Source organism: Bombus pyrosoma, linkage group LG2 (genome assembly GCF_014825855.1).
Source record: "Bombus pyrosoma isolate SC7728 linkage group LG2, ASM1482585v1, whole genome shotgun sequence".
Taxonomy (NCBI): domain Eukaryota; kingdom Metazoa; phylum Arthropoda; class Insecta; order Hymenoptera; family Apidae; genus Bombus; species Bombus pyrosoma.
In genome coordinates this window covers 8,859,959-8,879,389 of record NC_057771.1, presented here as the reverse complement: position 1 = coordinate 8,879,389, position 19,431 = coordinate 8,859,959, and the positions used below count along the sequence as shown (strand labels likewise).

At 42.7% G+C, this 19,431-nt stretch overlaps 2 protein-coding genes across 11 annotated transcripts in view; one reads left to right on the top strand and one right to left on the bottom strand.

Moving 5' to 3' along the window:
• Positions 1 to 19,431, top strand: part of LOC122572657 (dipeptidase 1) — a 76,895-nt gene that overhangs the window by 12,127 nt on the left and 45,337 nt on the right. For all 10 annotated transcript variants that reach the window (XM_043737978.1, XM_043737960.1, XM_043737923.1 and 7 more), the window contains one exon: positions 10,720 to 10,873. In XM_043737978.1, the coding sequence (XP_043593913.1) occupies positions 10,720 to 10,873 (154 nt within the window). The remainder of the gene's footprint in view (positions 1 to 10,719; positions 10,874 to 19,431) is intronic.
• Positions 1 to 19,431, bottom strand: part of LOC122572704 — a 178,676-nt gene that overhangs the window by 146,351 nt on the left and 12,894 nt on the right. The window lies entirely within an intron of this gene.

Genomic DNA, 19,431 nt, shown 5'->3' with positions numbered 1-19,431 from the left:
AATACCGACGAAGAGCGATACAAAATTCAGTGTATTATCCTAGAAAGTTCATTTTGATTTTATTTCATCTCATAAATCAATTGACTCGTCATATCAGTTCAACGCGCGTATTCAAATTTGTGTAATATACCTCTTTTCCAGGATTACCCACACATAAAAGTTTAACGATATAAAACGTTTATATTCTTTTCCGCGTTATAACTTTTTCATTTGATTCGTTCCACGTCATTTACATATTTTTATATAGCATCCTTTTTTATTTATACCTATAAAACATTCTAATGTAAAATCTGATTAGAAAAACCTGGAACGCTTTACAACATTAGCTCAGAGCTGTCTTTGCGTTACAAAATACATCCTCTGATCAATCTTCCGTTATCACGACATCTAAGGCCAATTGCAAAACCCCCTGACCCTTCCTTTTCTTTTCTTTTCTTTCCCTTTTGTCTCTTCCTCTTCGCTCGCCGCGTCACAATCGCGAAAAGAAAATAAATCTCTCGTTAGTTATAATTTTCAACGTGAAAAAAGAAACAAGATTATCGCATGGAGCCGCTATGCCTGACGTAAGTTCGGCGCGGCAGCTCTTTCGACGAGCGCAAAGTCGCTACAAAAGTTGCTGTCACGCGGCTTTGTTACTCGTTCCACGTCGTTCTAATTAATTTTATTAACGAGCGGTGCAAAACCATCGGCTACGTGGAACTTTAGCCGAGAATCAACGAACGTTCGTTAACGGTTCCGCGGGGCGAGCGAATGGAAAAGAAGAGCCGCGGTAACGATCGAAGTTCCCTGCAGAAAGAATCTATGGCTTTAAGCTTGGGCATTGTACGCCAGCGGCGATGAATAGCAGGCAAAGAACAGGGACAGAGAGGCGAATTATTAGCACCGTCCAGCGAATCCAATTTGTAAGAAAAGCGAAGATTCTAAGGAATCGGTTACCGTAAGATCGCGTTATATCCGCTGCTCTTCGTTATTATCGAATCTACTGGAACGACGTCGCGTCGTGACGCCTCGGTTGGCGCGGTCTGCCCGCGAAACTTCACCGAGGCGATATTATCTTCCGATGCGACTGTTTCGTCGAATGAATACCCGTTGTGGATGGAGTTTCCGTGGCGTTCATTTTTTATGAATAATGCAGATTCTCAACGCGAGTAGCACGTTTCACGGCGAAACGATACGGAAATCGTTCACGGTGGTCCCCCAACTCGTTCCTTTTCGACTTACGACGCGATAACGCGATTGAAACGCAACCAGACAGAAATCGTTTCACGAGAATTGTCGTTAAATCACGAGCCAGAGGATTAACCGCCTAATCTATCGAAGTTGAAGGGTAAAGTGGGATGGTTACTAGATGAACAACAGGAAACAGAGTTACTTTGGCAACCTGACGACGAGGTCGCCAGAGGCAAATAGCAAGCTACGTACAGAGGTTAATTTTCGGTATAACCGGTCCACGATACGCGGCCACGAACCCTGCACGTCTGTTTGCCACCAATATATATGTAATACGTACACCGGTAAAACCGACCACATGAACAGACACCAACTTCTGACGGAGTTAATGTAGCTGTAACGTGTAACTCGATTTCGCGGAGTTAGTCGAAGGCGTCGATGCTGTCTTACCGAGTCCACGCTACCGAGGCTTCGTACTCGTAAATCGGATCATGGATCTTGGATTCCGAAACGTGACTTAAAACTTCACGTCGTGTCACGATCCTACTGTCTCCCTAGGTACGCGTGTCTACTATGAGACAGATAAACAAGGATAGACAAAATAAAGTTAGGAACGTGTTCAGAAATGTTACGATAGCTGAGCATCGTATAGATCTAAAACACTTCTCAAAAATAGCAATCGTAGTCCGTGTCTTCGTTAGCCCGTGTCGTAAATCTTAAGTGTTGAACCAGCATCTGTATAACTATTGAGATATGTATAATTCTCTGTGCTAGACTAGATCGGCCGCGTAGTAGTGACACACGTATGTGAATATTATTGTGTGGAAGTATGTGTGTGCACAGTGTTTCGAAAAACAGATGAATGTAATTGTTTCGTTGGCAATGTGGAAAGGAAGATGGCGAGACAAAGAAAGTGCTGAGACGCGTGCAAATGTATATCGACGAAGATCCTGGAAATCGTTTATTAACACGTTGACTGCCAGACGAATTTTCCATGGTTTGCCCAAGGCACCGACGTGAACTTTTCATTATGCGATGCATATTATGTTGAAATATTATTTGCAGCAAATAAAATGAGTTATAAAATCACGCTTGAAGCATTTTTCGTGCTGAGGGCCACCGGTAACCCCCACGGCGCTATAGCCAAATCGAGTGCCGGTCACCGGTGACTCCCATGGCAGTTAACGTGTTAAATAAATCTAAAACTATTGTAATATGAATTCCAAGTGTAACCTTAGTGTTCCTTTACTTTTATTTCGGCAATTAAGACCTACAATTCTCAACAATAACAAATATCGTTCTTCTCACTGAAAGTTTCACGAATTGCGGAAAAGAATGACGCGAAGAGGAGTCCCATCTCATTTTACGTGCCGCTAAACGAAACGATGTAATTACCGAATATTTATGTAACTCGCGTGACATCACCACCATTAAAACCGTGTGTAATTCATTTAGCGAGCTTTGCCAGGTATGATAACCACTATAACGTCACGCAGATGTAACGGTAACGACGGCGATACACGATTCCGGCACTCGCGCGAACTGTAATAGCTTCGTTAAATCGCTATACGTAGATGCACTACCGTCCTTTAGTATGTGCACACCTCGTGCACGAACGATCGACAGGTTAATATTTTTATTATATTCTCAAAGTTACGATACGTTTAGCCTCTTGCTGCAACTAAAATCAAATACGTGTACTCTGCTTGATCGTAATCGATACAAGGAATGTACCTGCATCGTTCTATTTTCACATCCATCTGTGATTTATGGCTAACAGTTCGTGCAATTTAATCTTATAGAATATGATCGCAAACATACATTTCAATTATTCAAAGATCTCAACGTTAAACAGACGCGTTTAAGGATCGTGTACAAAGTCGGAGACCAAAATTGGATTAAAAAGCTTCGTTTGAAGTATCATTTACGTATGTGCGATGATTTGGAAGCGTCCAATTACTTATGGTCGATAACGCAGCTGTTAGGAGGTGTGTAAGAGGAAGTGAACGACGAGAAAAAGGATTACAGAAATACATTTTTACGATGTTACGGGTATTACCCGTGGAGGAAGATGCGGAAAAACGCCAGTTGTCTGTTGGGGATCCGAGAGGAGGCAACTTTAAAAAGGCAGTAACTAACTTTACCGTATAGCCGGTGGATTTTACGCTGGATTAAATTTTATGATTCCGGGCGTGCCGCACGGCGACGGCCACCGAAATAGTACGGGTCTGCGGCTAATCGCCGAACAAATTAAAGCATAGAAGAAAACCAGCGGCTAATGCGCTGCCAGCTAGACGCTAGTTTACGCGAAATCGGGAGCCTGGAAAAAATCGCCAACTGATTCCCTTCCCACCTGGTACACGAAATTTTCTCCCTCGTAACTCGTCTGTTATTGAACGATTTAATTCCTTTGCGAGAATGAAATTGGATGAGGCAATGTCGAATGTTTCATCATCTGGAATACATTTGACGTGGTAACGAATAAGATCAAAATAAAATTAATTCGTTAGTTCTCGAAATATACGAAAAGGAGTTAAGTGTAGCAGAACGTCGGACTAAGTAGATTCGGCATTAATTTGATAATTTTAACTTTCGGATGTAGCCGTACGGCCAGATATATACAGAACAAATAGAATATAAATAGCACGCGAATACCATACGAATCGAGGAATATCATACGAAACATGGATTATGGACCGATACCTGCTAATCAGTTAATTTTTGTGAAACGTCGAACAGCAGAAACAGCTAATTAAATTCTGGAAATAATCAAAGCGACGAAGGAGGTCGTGTGAGTTTCGAACAGGCGATAGGCTCGAGCCGGTCTACCAGACCCGGAAGTCGTATTTGCATGCCTAGTGACTGCCACTGCCACCAGCAAACGGAATATTCGCCATTCGTATGCATATCGAGCCCAGCAACCTTATCGCGCTTTGCCAATTAACTCTCTCCGATGAAAACGTATCCTCCCCCACCTTTTTGCGTTCACATGTGTTACGTACCTACACATAAAGCTTCGCACCACCCTTTCGACTTCTCTCCGACGAAAACGACGAAAACTCGGCGGCGCTTTCGTGAGATCAGCTTCGTGGATATCATTCTCCTCTTAGACACGTGTTGTATTCGTTGAATATGCATGAAGGGCTAATATGAAAATGCTTCAAAAGTACAAGCAGGTGACGTTGACTAGGAAATCACGACTGATCTCTGGTCGGAAGTGCTTGGTCTCCGTTGGGGAAGAGAAAATACTAAGGGGAATGGAAGATGCCGCGGCGATGTTATCTCTTTGGGTGTATTTTCTTCGTGAACGGCGTAATTAGGGCAATTATGTTGAAAAAGACGTTCGTCGAAATCGTCGGCCGTCGTATCCAATTTTCGTTCGGGCGACATTGACGAAGATCGACGAAAGAATTCGGCTCGGGTGTAATTTTGGCCACTCTTTGTACAGCCGGGACGTAATTAGGGCAATCATGCTGGGAAAGCAGCTTTAATGGAGAACGATAAAACGAAGAAGCAAGATATCGGCCCGAATTTTTTTCCACCCTTCTCTCGCCGTGCGCCGGGCGATCGATGAAATTTACCGCGGCAGCGAAAAAGGAGGAAGAGAAAGGATGGGAAAAAGGAAAAGGGAAAAAGAATAATTCGGTCGGCTATGACCAATAAGCGGCGGAATTTTTACGACACCCTGTTATCGATGAGCGCAAACACGAGCCTGGCTGTCAGCCAACCTACCCCAAACACTTGCCTGGATCGTCCATCCTCGGCCACCGATGCTTATCACTCATTTTAAAAGATAATTTTTAAAGATAGGATCGTCCGAATACCGTCCCGATTCGATATTCGCTTAGACGCGATGGAAAAAAGGACGAGACCAGCCAGAGCCGATTTTACTTTCCGTCTCTTTGGTTTTCATCGCCGATAGGGAGATCACATGACGCACGATTGATTCGAGCAAAACTCGCTCGATTAAAAATTCAAGTACGTCCATCGTTCATCAACCGGTGAATATATCGCGCCAATAACAAATGACAACCGCGGGAATGGCCGAGGCTGTCCGACCAGAAATTTTCGACATTGTGTCTGCTGGTGGAAATGGTTACGCAAACAATCTCGACGCGTCGTTCCGCTGTTTAATTAATTGACATTGCGTAAAAATGCAGAACAAATTTGAAACGCGCTGGCAAACTTTGCTATTTACCGATCGATTTGCCGGCTGATTCGCTCGTACGATTTTTCGCCGCCAATAGCGACCTATCCAATTTACCTTCACGTACACTTTAATTCCCAGTATAACTATTTTAATCGTCTTTCGAAACGTCCATTAGAACAGTTTCCGTCAGTTTGTAGTTTCGTTCAGTCGAACACTTTTTAGTCCACAGTCGCATTCAAATGGAAACTCTGCACCGTTTAGCGCTTTTGATTACGTATTTATAGGCGTATCCTGCGTAATAAGCGTACGTACTTCGTCTCATCCAATTCACTTCACTGTACGTATGCGGTCGCACGTAGCGACAGTATCAAACGATCCGGCTCTAATGCTTATTGGTTTTCCTAATTATTACCAAGCCGCGTTCCGGCTATTGGTCGGATCGTTCGTATGTCGCTTCATGCACAGACCCGAGGTTAACCGCATCCGGCAAATATAGTCGCCGAGACTTAAAGGTTCAAAAACAGAACACGAAGACGCTATTTGAAATAAGATATTCTAAACTTTATAAACTTTACGATGAGACGTCGAAAACTTATTTGCTGTCTGAATTCTTCTCTCTATAGCGATAAAGAGCGGATAATTTTATCTTTAGAATTAACTGGCCGTAACTAGGACGACGAAATGAACGTCTTCTGACACGTGGAGTATCTATAATAATATAATAAGCCAAAGTATGTATGCGCGTATTTGTGCGAAGCGTGAACGCGTATGCGTGAATGGAGAAAATAAAGGAGACGGTTCTGACTGTGAGAGTCAGTCTTGAGCAGTCCCGAAACCGAGAGCATTATTTAATTCACCTAGAACTTCCAAGACACCCCTTACATACGTTGCACTAACGAACCCTTAATTACACGTGCACGTGACACACACGACCACGTAGTGACACTGAGGCGCGAATAGAGATAGAACGACAGATCTGGTAAATTCATATTTTCCCGAATCGGGTAAACTTCTCTTCTCATTTTCGAAGAACTAGATAAAACTAAGACGTTCGATCAGACTATTATATCGTTCGAGGAAGGTTTATTTCATGAGGCATACAATTTTTAAAGGGAATGCAATGTTTGCAAGGAATAGAAACACAAGGACTTTGAACAACTCTAAAACTTCCACTGAATACCTACATGAACTTTAGACTTTGCACCCTTGGACCGCCGGACTTTCGAACTCTGGCAACTTTGCATGTTAGAACTCTACAACTTCGTACTTACGCTTAACTTATGTTCATTAAATATTTAGCGTTAGCGAATAAGTTTTTATTTATTTGTTATGTAACCTGTTTCACGGATTGTACGGGGGTCTTAACAGACGCTATAGCGTAGAATCCATTCGATACGACGCAATCCAACCTGAAAATCCAATCACCATTCGGGATAGCTGAGGGTTGGAAAGGAAGCTGCTAGGAATAGAGCGGTAAACAGTCCAAAGGGGCAACGAAAGTATTTCGAGCAAACAATCCGTGTCGATTACGGGTCCGACCGCGCAGAATACAAAGAACGCGTCGCGACAAATAGAGAATACGAATACGAATACAAGCTGGTAGCTAGCGTTCGAACGAATTAGAGGGAACGATTTTGTACGTTCTTAGGATCTGTTGATGTCACGAGCCAAATGCTGCACGTGTAATCGTTAATATTAACATCTGAAAACCTGCTCGATGGTGACCTGTTATTATTGTTATAGTTAGACGTAGTAATAATAAATAAAACGATGAAAATTAAAGAACTGCTGAGAAAATCCAGTTAGAGTCTGTAACGATTCTAATCGGGCGGATAAGTCATTCGGTTGATCGTCTTCGTTATCGGTGGTCGGTTCAGCGTTACGAGCGGACTAACGTTAGAACCAATTGGAAGCTTTAAAATGAGCGGTTCGTACGTTTTCGTAGAAATTTTATGGGTTTAAGTGGGTTTTCGAGAATGTTGACGATCGTTCGACAAAGTGTGTACGTGTAATTCGATGGCCAAGGGCCGTAGTGTCAACTTTTCGAACATTCTGCTAATCTTCTTTTCTAGAATAGCAAACGAGAAAAACAGATGGCTCAGGGATTAGAAAGTTAACGTATGCAACAGCTTAGTAAACGTTAATTGATAGGAATGTTTAGAGAGCGAGTTCCCTAGCGAGTCCTTATAAACTTTTAGAATTATCGGACGACAAGTTGCAAAAGAGAAAGAGAGAGGAAGAGAGAAGAGAGAGAGAGAAACAGAGGAGGCAGGAGTTGGAGGAGATGGGTACACAGGCTGCTCGTTTGGTTACCTAATTCGTTCGAAGTTAAATTCCCCTCGCACCATGTTCAAAGTGCATTCAGCCACCATGCGGTGCGGTTGATGGCAAACGGTTAGAGAGATCCATCTCTGATTTAGGTCAGATTTGTTGAGGTAACAATACGCACGTTCCTTCTCCATCCGTCGCGTGTACACGGTTCTATTCTCTCATTTTGTCATGTAACAAAATTCCTTTATGTCACGACCCTTCTGTTTCCCGGCGTCTCATTGAAAATTTGTGGAGTATTTTCATACCAAAATTGGCTATTACGTACAGTGAAACGAGTGAGCGCGATGATCGGGGGAAGAATTGGAAGAGACGAAACGTTGACACGTACATCACACGCAGACATCCCTGTGAAACAATTTCAAACAGCCGCATTTTCACGAAGTTCATCGCGCAAATGTTGGCAAATATTTAAATACACCTGGCAAACACGTAGTCGATGAAGAATCAGCACAGCAAAAAACAACGTAAATATTGCTCAATCCGTCCTTTCGTTCTTTTAATTCCATTGCATCTGGTCGAATAATTTTTCAAGCCTTTTTCTCAAGTTCCGTGTTAATCAAGTTTATCTTCAAACCACGGAACGTTCGGTTTCACCACGTAACGTCACCGCCCCTTTCGCACAATGAACGCCATTAAAGCTCGAACAAGACGATAAAACCGCGTCGCCTTGCCAATTAAACCATCGCGGAATCGATTATTCGCGTGTCTATGTATTACGCGTAACTACGGAGGAACATGGGTTAGGAAAAGGTGGTGGAAACTGGAAACAAAGTTGGAAGGTGCATCGCGGAAGGCACACATCGAGCCGTTTAAAGTTGGCGGCATTGTCATACGCTGCGAAACTTTTGCAGCAAGCCGGTGAAACGCAGTTACGAGTTTCCGCGAGTAATTACACTAGGCGTGTAATCGCGATGCTATCAAGAAATACAACTTGGCGCCATCGCGTCCTGCTCAATTAGCTGTTCGCCAACGACAGCCAACAAGACGCGGATTCTCTCTGCCGTTATCCGCGCTTCATCGTACATCCGCGCGATTATTCAAATTGTTTCGCCACGTAGATAAGGCGGCGTAGGCTGCGTCTTCTACGTCGCGTCGATTATGTCGGGTTAATTCGCGTGTCAGCCGAATGAAACGGGCTAGGAATGCGACGCGTGCTTAGAATTATCCCGGTTCGTAATACAGCTTTAATGGGTATATGGCTTTCGAACAAGAACTCGTGCGCCTCGAGTCGCTGTCTCGGCCGCGTAATTACACTCGTTTCATGGATTAACCTTGTGTGTTAGCAGAAGGAGAGCTTCTCCGGTCTTCTCCGTTTTTACCTCCTTTCTTTTTTCCTTTCGTCGTTCGAAAAGTTTCCGGTTTACCTCGACGTAATTAGTTTAATTAAAGCTTCACGCTCTCCAGCACCGTGCCTGTCAGAGTCTAAATGAACACATCCCCTGAATACGTTTGCCTCGGTGTTAAATTGCCAGATATAACGTACGGAATATACCTTAAGCAGGATCTTAAGGCGACAGGAAGCTAGTGTAACATTGATTGTAACTCGAGATCGGATATCCAGGTTACACACCGTACATATATCCAACAGGAATTAACACGGAACAAGAATACCATGAGAGAAACAGGGGAACTATGGGCAAGTTAGACGTTGGCTAATGCTATTCCAAGATGCGAAGTTCCCTAGCTTGCCTAGTTCCTCCCTCATTCGCTTGTGTTTCGTCGCTCTGTATTGCCTCGGTAACGTAGCTCACAATCTCGAATACTCCTTTCACGCTCACCCTATATCGCCTGTGCGTATCTTTCGTCGATAGAAACTCGATCGTGTGTGTATTCAAATGAATTCCATTAGTTACGATATCGTGCAAATATACCAACATATTGTAAATAATATTTATGTAGTGAAAATTTTCGATGGAATTTTGCGTACACAGCAAACATCGGGGTTTACACACGGTCTGGACAGAGTTTTCTTTCGCGAATTTCTACTCGTGCTTCGCTAACAATGTTGACGACCCGAGTCTCCGGCATGCCAATATTTGACCAACAACCGTCTATAAAAATCCTCGCAAAAGGAATCAAGGATTTTGTATGAAATAAGTTAGACGAAGCGCGGGCGAAGTAACCGAACCTGTGGAGAAACTTGTACGTCGCCTAATGCTATTGTAAGAGGCAAAGTTTACTCGCTTTACCGTCCCTTCTCGTCGTATATCTCCTGTTCCATTCTACTTCCCCCCAGAGTACGGCTTGCCCTGTCCGCAGGACACATGCGGTGTGTTGCTACTTGAAACAGGGGCCATTTCACGGTATCGCGTCACACTCGATAAAACGGATCGCCGCCTGTGTATAAAATACACGGTGAAATGATACGAGCAGATATAAAGCGTCGAAACAAGTTAACTTTGAATCGCTGTGGTGCGGTTGAAATTGCTGATAAACGAGTCACAGGTGAAACTGTTCAACTCTACTTTCTGTCAGTTTCTCAATTTCATCGCATAAGTACACGGTTAACGTTCGAAATCTTTAAAGAAAGAAACAAATTACTTAGTTCCACGTGTTCATTTATTACAGCAGGACGACGTTAAATAACGGCGAGTTGCAAAATAAATTTAGAAAATAGCGTTTACAGCATCATCACTTTCCCCTGCTTTTCAATTTATGAAGTTGATCAAGCAAGTGGGAACTGAAAACGGCTAGATGATAAATGAGGCGAAATACGGGGATGGTCGCGAGACCGATAACTAAATTTAATTAAAAGATAGTTTCAACAATAAATCACATAAAAAAATTACATCTCGTGTATTTCCTCTGTGGTCTTCGTTTATGGTCTTTCAAGTATATTGAACGGAATAAAATCGCACGATCATTTCACGAGAAAGGAAGAAGTACAGACCATGACGGATACAAAGGTAATCCAGAAGTATATATAGCCAACCATATTTCTTTAACTCTTCTAATTCGCAAACAGATGCAAGAAAAACCGCGGAAGATTTCAGAACGAAGTAATATATTACGTTGAACGATAAATTCTAGAAAGACATTAATTCTCTCCTTTTGTTCGTTTGCTGCAGGCACAACGATCTACCATGGAACATACGCAAGTTCCTGAAGAATCAGTTGAGGGAATTCAGGTTTGATGACCTGAGGGATACCCACCCTTGGTCGCGGAGCGCCTGGAGCCACACGGATCTCAGAAGATTGAAGGAGGGTATGGTTGCAGCGCAGGTGAGCACAATAATAACCGCAATAACGTGAGCTCCCGTGAAAAGGCATTAATCCAAAGGTACGTGGCAGAGATGTTTCACGAATCGTGAAAGCGGACGATATATATTTCGACGGTGTCCGTAGACAATGTCCAATTACTCGCAGTACACCATATCGCTACATCTGCCTGGCCGTGGCGCGCGAGACGCGTTTAGCTGGAAATATTCTCGAGAAAAAGGCAGCCTCGTGAGAGGGTCGATGCGCCAGCCATTTGAAACATTTTTCCCAAAAGTGCCCTTCCCCCCTTCCTGCCGCCAGGCTACGATTTATAACCCGATAAAAATTACGGCCAACCTTTTCGTTTTTTCTCAGATCGGCAGAATCGTACGGGTGTGAATGAATCGAGCAACAACGTACATTCGAATTGACGGACGATAAAATCTCTCATGCCGTTGAAGGCTGATAATTGAAAACGTTTCATAACTTGGAAACCAGCGACTGTCGCGTGTTATTAAGAATTTGTTGCTTGTGTGGAAAAGTGCTACGTATTTTTCACATTTAAACGTAACTTTTCAAATACCGTGTATAAAGCGACTTCGTAATTAACCGAATCGAGCACGCGATTTTTCAGTTGAGAAAATTAGGGTGGCGCGTGAACGACGAAAGGGGAAGGAAATCGCGTGTCGTCTTGACTCATTCGTCTCCACGGATCGCAGTTCGAAAAATCACATTCCCTTCGATGTTTAAAATCCCTGCAATTACGATAGAACGAAACGAACCGCAAACGCGCGAATCGCGTGTCTTGGTCGGAAGCTCTTTGCTTTACAGTGTTTCAATTACAGCACCTTCTTTCCGTTCCACGTAGCCCGATACAGACCGACCAGGATTAATTAAGAGAGACGTAAAACCCTTATCTGTACTGATGGCGCCATTACTCGACGCTATCGCGATTATCCCGCGCTACGAGACACAGGATCGCGGGAAAAATTTCGTTCGCGGAATTCGTTCTATTAGTGCGACGGACCGACATGTAACGAACCGACCAGACCGCCAACAACTTTCATAATTAATTTCTCGCGGTTCCACGAGATTACACGCTGACGAAAATTTACCGTGGTCTATGAAGTCGAGGGGTGCTCGCTCGTTCAGATATCCTTTCGATTAATCTCCAACCACCGTTCCATGTTACACGGTATCCTGTCTCTTTCTTATGGCTTACTCGCGTCCAAGACGTAAGAATGGTCGAGTGGATCGACCAACTTGCGCAACAATTGCACAGAATCTCTCGATGTTTCTAATCGATCGACATTCACAGCTCGTTAAATAGAACGGTCGCGTGGATAAGAAACTACGTCGTAAGCATAATCGATCGGATAAATGAAAAACCTGCGTATGAGCTGTCAGTGTTTCTTAACAAGATTCGTGGCTAGTGTAAAAGAACTTGTCGATGATTAGAAGTCCAATGTATAAGAACGATGGAATGGAATGGATTCAGTTCCGGAAAAATTATCTAGAAACAAAATCGATGTGTTTGATCGGCCAACATTGATAGCTAACATGACGGAATCGGTGATTCAATAAAAAAAGCTTGAGCCAAAAAGTTCGCGTAGAAAGTAAACGAGAGAATGGTATATTCGGAAACTAACAAAGAAAAACCTCCAACACGGCTTAGCAATCGAATAAATCTATTCTTGTTGGGTCAGCTCTTGGTCCATTTCGAGATGGACGATCGAAACTCTTGGTGTTTCAGGAAAATGTGAGAATAACGGAGGGATCGAACGAAGAAACTCGGGCTGAGACTCGACCCGGGATACGAAGGGATAAGATTATTTCGTGAAAATAGAAAATCGCCTTCGCTGAAACTCTTTTGTGCCTTTTACTCTCGATGATGACATTACGTTAAACGATGGTGGAAGAAGATTGCGGTGGTAACAGAAAATTGTGATTGTTACAGCTTTCTCGCGAGACGAAAGAGGATCGAAACGAACAACGTTCCAACTATGAGATCGCGTAAATCCACCGATAAGCGATTCCTTATTCGGCCAGGAACCATCTAAAGTATAGAGAACTTTAATCCGACAATTTTGCGCCGAAACTCGACCAAACTCATTATCAGGATTAACATTTCCCGTGATCACAATTTATCTTATCCTGTTCCTTCTCGAACAGAGAGAACACCTACTTTAAGCCCACTTTGAACTGGATATCGATTTTGGATTTCGATTCTTCGGCTACAACCGCGCGAGAGAAAAGTTAGTTAATAGCAACGAATCGTTTAAACTATTTATAACTTATTTTATAAATGTATGGCGCACGTCTCTACGTTGGGTCGAGACACCGTAACGATTATTGGTTGTTACAATTTCTGGATTCGCTGCAGTTGGAATTAGCGACTGCAGAAGAGGATTTCTCAAATTAAATTTTTGTTATCTGTGTCATCGATAGCTCTATTCGTCTCCGTATAGCTCCGTCTAACGATTATTGAGAGTTATATATAAAGTTTCGAAGAACTAGACGTTTAAAAGGAATTCAGCTACCCGAAAATGGTACAAATATTCTCCTTAGAAGAGAACGAAGGAATAAACGAAGAACCTAAATAATATTAATTTTTACGTAGAAAATATTTCAGTGGAAGAATAAATGAGACGTCTAAAAATTTGCGAATATTCTTACGCACAGAACGTGTATAATCAAGAACGAAACAGCCCTTAACGAGAGAATTTTAGTCATGTCGTTTTCCAACAACATGAAAGGCGCGTCCCCCGCGAAAGGACAGGAATAATTTTTACTTCATAAACCTTCGGAAAACAACTGTGACGTTTTAAAGAGCTGTACCAACATCTTTCCTTCGACTATGCACGGCGTTTCTGTCCATTCAAAGGAACAGACTCGAAATAAGCACGCGCCTAAGTAACATTACGCGAACAAAAGTAGATTATAATTTCCAGTTGACGTGCATAAAAGCAGACGACGAGCAGTTGCCCCCGCGACACGCCCTTTCTTCACCAACGAATCGCACGGACGTTGCGTAATGAAACCTGCTACCTGTGAAATTACTTTCGCGATGAAAATCGCGGACTATCGCCTGGGTACGTGTAGCCTGGCGTCGTGTATCCTCTTTCTCTCTCATTCATAAATATTAGGATATCTACGCAACGAAACGTAACAATTTAAATTATCGATCGATCAAAATTTTATATTCGTTGTATATAATACAAATCATAATATATTATGAACGTTATACGAAACGTTTTGAGATTTCATCGGCGCTGTTATAAAACTCGATGATTATACACGCTGGAGAAGTTTGAAGCCAATCTGAGAATCTATATAGAAATTATAGGATACTTTTAAACAGACAATTGTCCATTACATTGCTAATATAGTTCAAGATTTAATATTGCTAATATTGCTTAAGATGGTCGAAATTGATCAATTACCATATAGATGAGAAAACGTTGAATTCTATTATAAAATTAGTAAAATTATTACTAGAATATTGAACATATGAATTTTTTCTAGCCAGTCTGAGAAAAGAGATAATAATTCTTAAACGTTTTATAATGTTAAAATAATAATTTCACAATGATTTTACTTAAGCTTTCGTAGGTATCTCAGTACTTATGAATGGAAGTGTACGTATCAACCGCAACACGATCCGACCTCTACCAGTCTAGACGGAAATATATACATATATATTTTTAACACGATCTCGACGCCTCCGGGCCGAGGCTGTTTCACGGGTGACGCATGAATGCCGAATTTGATGGTGCTCGCCCTATACAGAGCCGCTGTTTCATTCAGACGTAAGTCCTGGTTCGCCGTTGAATAACCGATATGACCCGACGAAACCACTGTTGGCCGTGCCAACTATAAATGCGCCTGAAAATACGAATCTGTCCTGAATAGAAAATATTTCAAGTTGCGAATATTTGAACCCATTGATTGTATGCAACGCGTAAAAGCGCGCAACGTGAGATGCCTATTCGTTTCCCTGGGTGATTGACACGTTTCGTTACCGATCGCTCCTTCTTCAAAGGATTAAACTTTCGTTGCGAACGAAACCATTTCGATTACAATGACGCGCGATTAAGGGCTGGTGACTGTTTCGAATATTGAAAAGAAAATGAAAACCGGCATTGAACGAATGTAACGAAATGCAAAGTGTTATTTACGGACCGTGGACGTCTGTGTGAATTTCTTTATGTGTTTTCTATTATGTCCCTGTTCTACCTACCGAATATCGTTATCGCGAATACGCTGCAACGAATACAGTGGCGTGAGAATATTTTCTTAAACCACTGTGCGCCTTGCCTGCAAACCGAAATTACCAAGCATAAATATCCGCGGCCTACCGATATGCATACGATATAGAAGTTGGATAGAAACGTTCTTGGGAAAAGTTGGGTCATAAAGGTGAAAAACATAGGTTTTGTGGCAGCGCTTTCCTTGCATCGCCAGCGAACTCGGTGGTTCCGCTTTATCCAACGGGGTTTAACTTTAAGACGTCAGAAATGGAATTCCATTCGAGGGAACATCTGTGCTTTCCGTCTGCGCGCAAGTGGTAGCGAGTACGTATAGGTGTAACTCGCGGTCCAAGCGGCGGGAAAAAGAACGAGAGAACTAGCGACTGCCCCTAAGAACATTCGCCCGTAGGAGACCTTTGAAAATACCTTGGCTCTGGTTACTTGTTAGTAAAATAGTCTGCCGTTGATCCCATCTATTAGAAGCTCATCTAGACGCGATTACGGCAAGCATGGCGTAAGAGTCACGGCCTGTGATAAAGAGGAACAGCAGGGGTGGCGGAGTCCAAAAAGTCGTGCTTGTGAAAGCGGATGTTGAACTAAGCCTACGCCCGAATAGACCACTTCGTTACTTTCCCCTATACCTAATGCCAACATGTCGCATAACACGGTAAGGGGGAAAATTTAAATAAGCTTCTTAGGCACATGCGCGAACACACGTAGCAACGTGGCGTGCGCGGTTCAATTTAATTAATACCGTAATTAAAAGGGCATATTAATTGCGCGAATAGCATGGAAACGAGTTAGTTATGAATTGCTACAGCACGAACACCGACAGCGACCAAGTTGAGACAGCAATGTTCAAAGGGACAAGAAACGTAAGGACTTTGCAACAATTATTCATCGCGAAAGAGAAAGAGAGACAAAGAGAGAGAGAGAGAAAGAGAGAGAAAGATAACTTGGACGATAAACAAGGTTAACATCGATGAATTACGAGGAAATACATTATCGAATTCATAGTATACTGCTAAGATAGGAATACGCGACAAAACGGTCGCCTAATTTTATGCGTCGTTTCTCAATGTCAACGTGTTCCTCAAGGTATTCAGTTTGCTTACGTCGAGACGAAAGGGGTGACTAGCCGGTTATGCTCACTGAAACGAACGCGTGTGTATGCACGTATGCATAATATACATAGTAGTGGTATACATATATATACAGGATCTGGCAGGCCAGTCGCGACTCAATCCATCACTGTCTTGGTTAATTCAGACGAAGAGAGAAGGCATCCGCCACGGTAAGGTTACGAACCATTGATCGCCTTACCGTGCCTTAGTGGACTCCGAACATCGTGCTTCCTCTTCCATGACAACTCACGTTTAACTGGAAATACCGTAACGATGTGTTATTTATAAACGAAACGAGATCGTTGTGTTCTCATTACGGTTGCTGGTTCATTATGAGAAGTATTCGACGAGCTTGTCAAATTTTACGCGCGATGATTAAAATTATCCTCGAAACAGGATGCAAATTACAGGACTCGGAACTATAAACGAACGGCCAAATGTCATTGTTGGTTGTTACGCGTTGTATTCAATCGTCTAAGAATTTTAATAGCGCGAGTCGATTCGCTGGCGTTTTTCATAAAATGTAAACTTCTACGTTCGTAAGAAATTCATTGTACTTTTCCAAGCGATGAAAATGTATTACGGCACGGAGTAAAGTTAAGACTTAATTAACCATGAAAGAGAGAAAGAGACAGAAGTTCTCTGTTATAGAGGTGGACAGGAGTTTGGTCAATCCTATAGGAAGTTGCACAGAATTCAAACTGAACATGAAAACCGTTAGCTACACGGCTATTGTCACAAAACCCCTGAGAAACTGGATGATCTATAACACGTATTTGCTATTACGCGTGAAAAAATGCAGAAAAGCTAAAGTACGTTTGCAAATCGTACGAATAACCGTAGAAACGCGCGACTGCCGATACCGAAAAGAAGGAAATATCTAAAATGTCTCTCTGGAAAATGGCAATTTTCCAAACAGTGTCCTAAACCAGCGTAGTCAAAGTGTTCATCTCTGAAAGCCAATTTACATACGAAATTCGCAAAAGTCCGAACACGGTGTGTCCCGTGTAACGAGCCCCGGAAGCTTTCTGACAAAAAACCATACGAGGCCAAGGGAAGTCAATGAAAATGCAGGCGCTTAATGCATCGAATATCTCGAACACGGTACAAGCATTTTCGATTGCACCCGAGAGACAGCTATCCCCGAGCAATCGCGATTCCTAACGGCTGCATTCCAAAAGTGAATTTCGGTCGATTCGAAATAACTCGAGTGTGTTCCATTCAAAACGTTCTACCTTCGGGGAATTGAATAACCCGACCGATAGGAACGGTAGCAAGAAGAATGCGTGTATCGAACGGAAAAATCGAGATACCGACGTCTGCCGCTGCGTTTTATTCCGGTATAATTCGTTCGCGATAGAGCGAACAAAAATGTGAATCACGCGAGAACATTGGAAAAGAAAGAACACATAGCCGACGCACGAGGGAGAGTCGCGTGGGCCGTTTGAAGGCCGCTGTTAACCCTCGCGAGGGAGTGCTTCGTCGACGAGGTACACCAACACGGCATCAAATTTCATAAAACGGCCACGTCAACGGTCGTGTGTAAGCACGTCTTTAAAGTGGGACAACACGGCGCGATTACATCGTCGACGGGGGTGAATATTTTTACAAACGTCTGACCTAAAACCCGACCGTGACTACTGCTCGATTTTGCGCGAAGGGGTAACAGCTGGAAGAAAGAAAGAGATGGAGAATAGAGAGGACAGGAGAGAAAAAAGATGAAAACATCTTACCCGTACACGGACACGGTTTTATAAAACGTCTGACCTAAAATTCGAGGCGAACTGGATGCTAACGAGACGCGGCAACACTAGAAAAATGTTTCTGCAAACAGTTGGTGCGTTTAATCGTGGCTCGATCGAGTAAAAAAATTTAATTTATCATCAATGCGCAATGCGATCAACGGACGATGATCGTCTGGCAATAGGAAAACGTTGTCAATAGGAAAGTGTCGCGTTCCAAGATTCAATTTCATGGTTTCTATATTTTTCTCTCTCTCTCTCTCTCTATTTCTCTTTAAGCTTTTCTCGAACGCGCCTAGATAACGAACGACCGTTAATTAAGAATAAATTCTTGCCACGGGTAAAATTGTTGGGTAACAGGCCTGGTCAGGAAAATAGTAGGAGAAAATGATTGCATTAACTGGAAATCAAAAGTTCCGGAGACACGGTCGTTTACGGGGCGACTTTCGAGCACGATCCACGACTGAAGGTACTTTGCCAGAGATTAAATCATTGCCGTGTGGCAATTAGCTCCCGCGAGTAAATGCATTCAGTCGGTTTAAGTCATGGCGACGCGACGCAAAGCAAACGGTAACCGTAAAAATCCTGGGAAGGTAATGAAGTCGCAGAAACGAAAGAGGGAAGAAGACGTGTCGGGAGTCACACGTTGATACCACCGCTGCTTGATGAGAAAGAGAAAGAGACGGTCGTGTTGAATAAAAGGAGGAGGAAAAACAAGAGGTGAAGCCATTTCGCGCCACCCGCTGATTTATGACAGCTCCACGACAACGTCACGCTCGGAACGTACATTTCATCTGGTGCTGTTAAAAACAAAACTTTTCTACCACCCACTGTACGGAATATTTTAAATACGAATACAACGATGCCATGGAATCGGATACGCAAAGAATTCTATTGTGTTGTTTGATATGTTCGTGCCGATTTTTGTGGTACGCTAGGTTCCACTAACCAACCTATGATCTGATATACTGTATGGAAATAACTATATTTAAAAAGGAATAACCAAAATAAAGTAAGTTTGCATAACGACGTTCGGATTTCAATGAAAGTCTAGATTGATCCAGGGTCAGATCAAGAGTTTAGATTGATTTTACCAAAACCATCTACATGTTTTCAGTATATTAGGCTATTTTAGAAAAATTGATTTGTGCGAATCTCGGGACCAAGATATTCGGGGTAACAGATACATACAAGATTACTCGGCTTTGTACCATTTCAAGATTTCAAGATTTTAAACTTATTGAAATATGTGTAATTTTGTGTGCTATACTATATTAGCAGCATAATAGTGACACGCATATATGAGTATGAGTGTGTGAGAGTATGTGCGTGCACAGCGTCTCGTAAAACAGAAGAACGCAACTGTTCCGTTGGTAGTGTGGAAAGGAAGATGGTGAGACAAAGAGAGTGCTGAGACGCGTGCAAATGTGCATCGACGAATATCTTGTAAATCACATATCAAATAA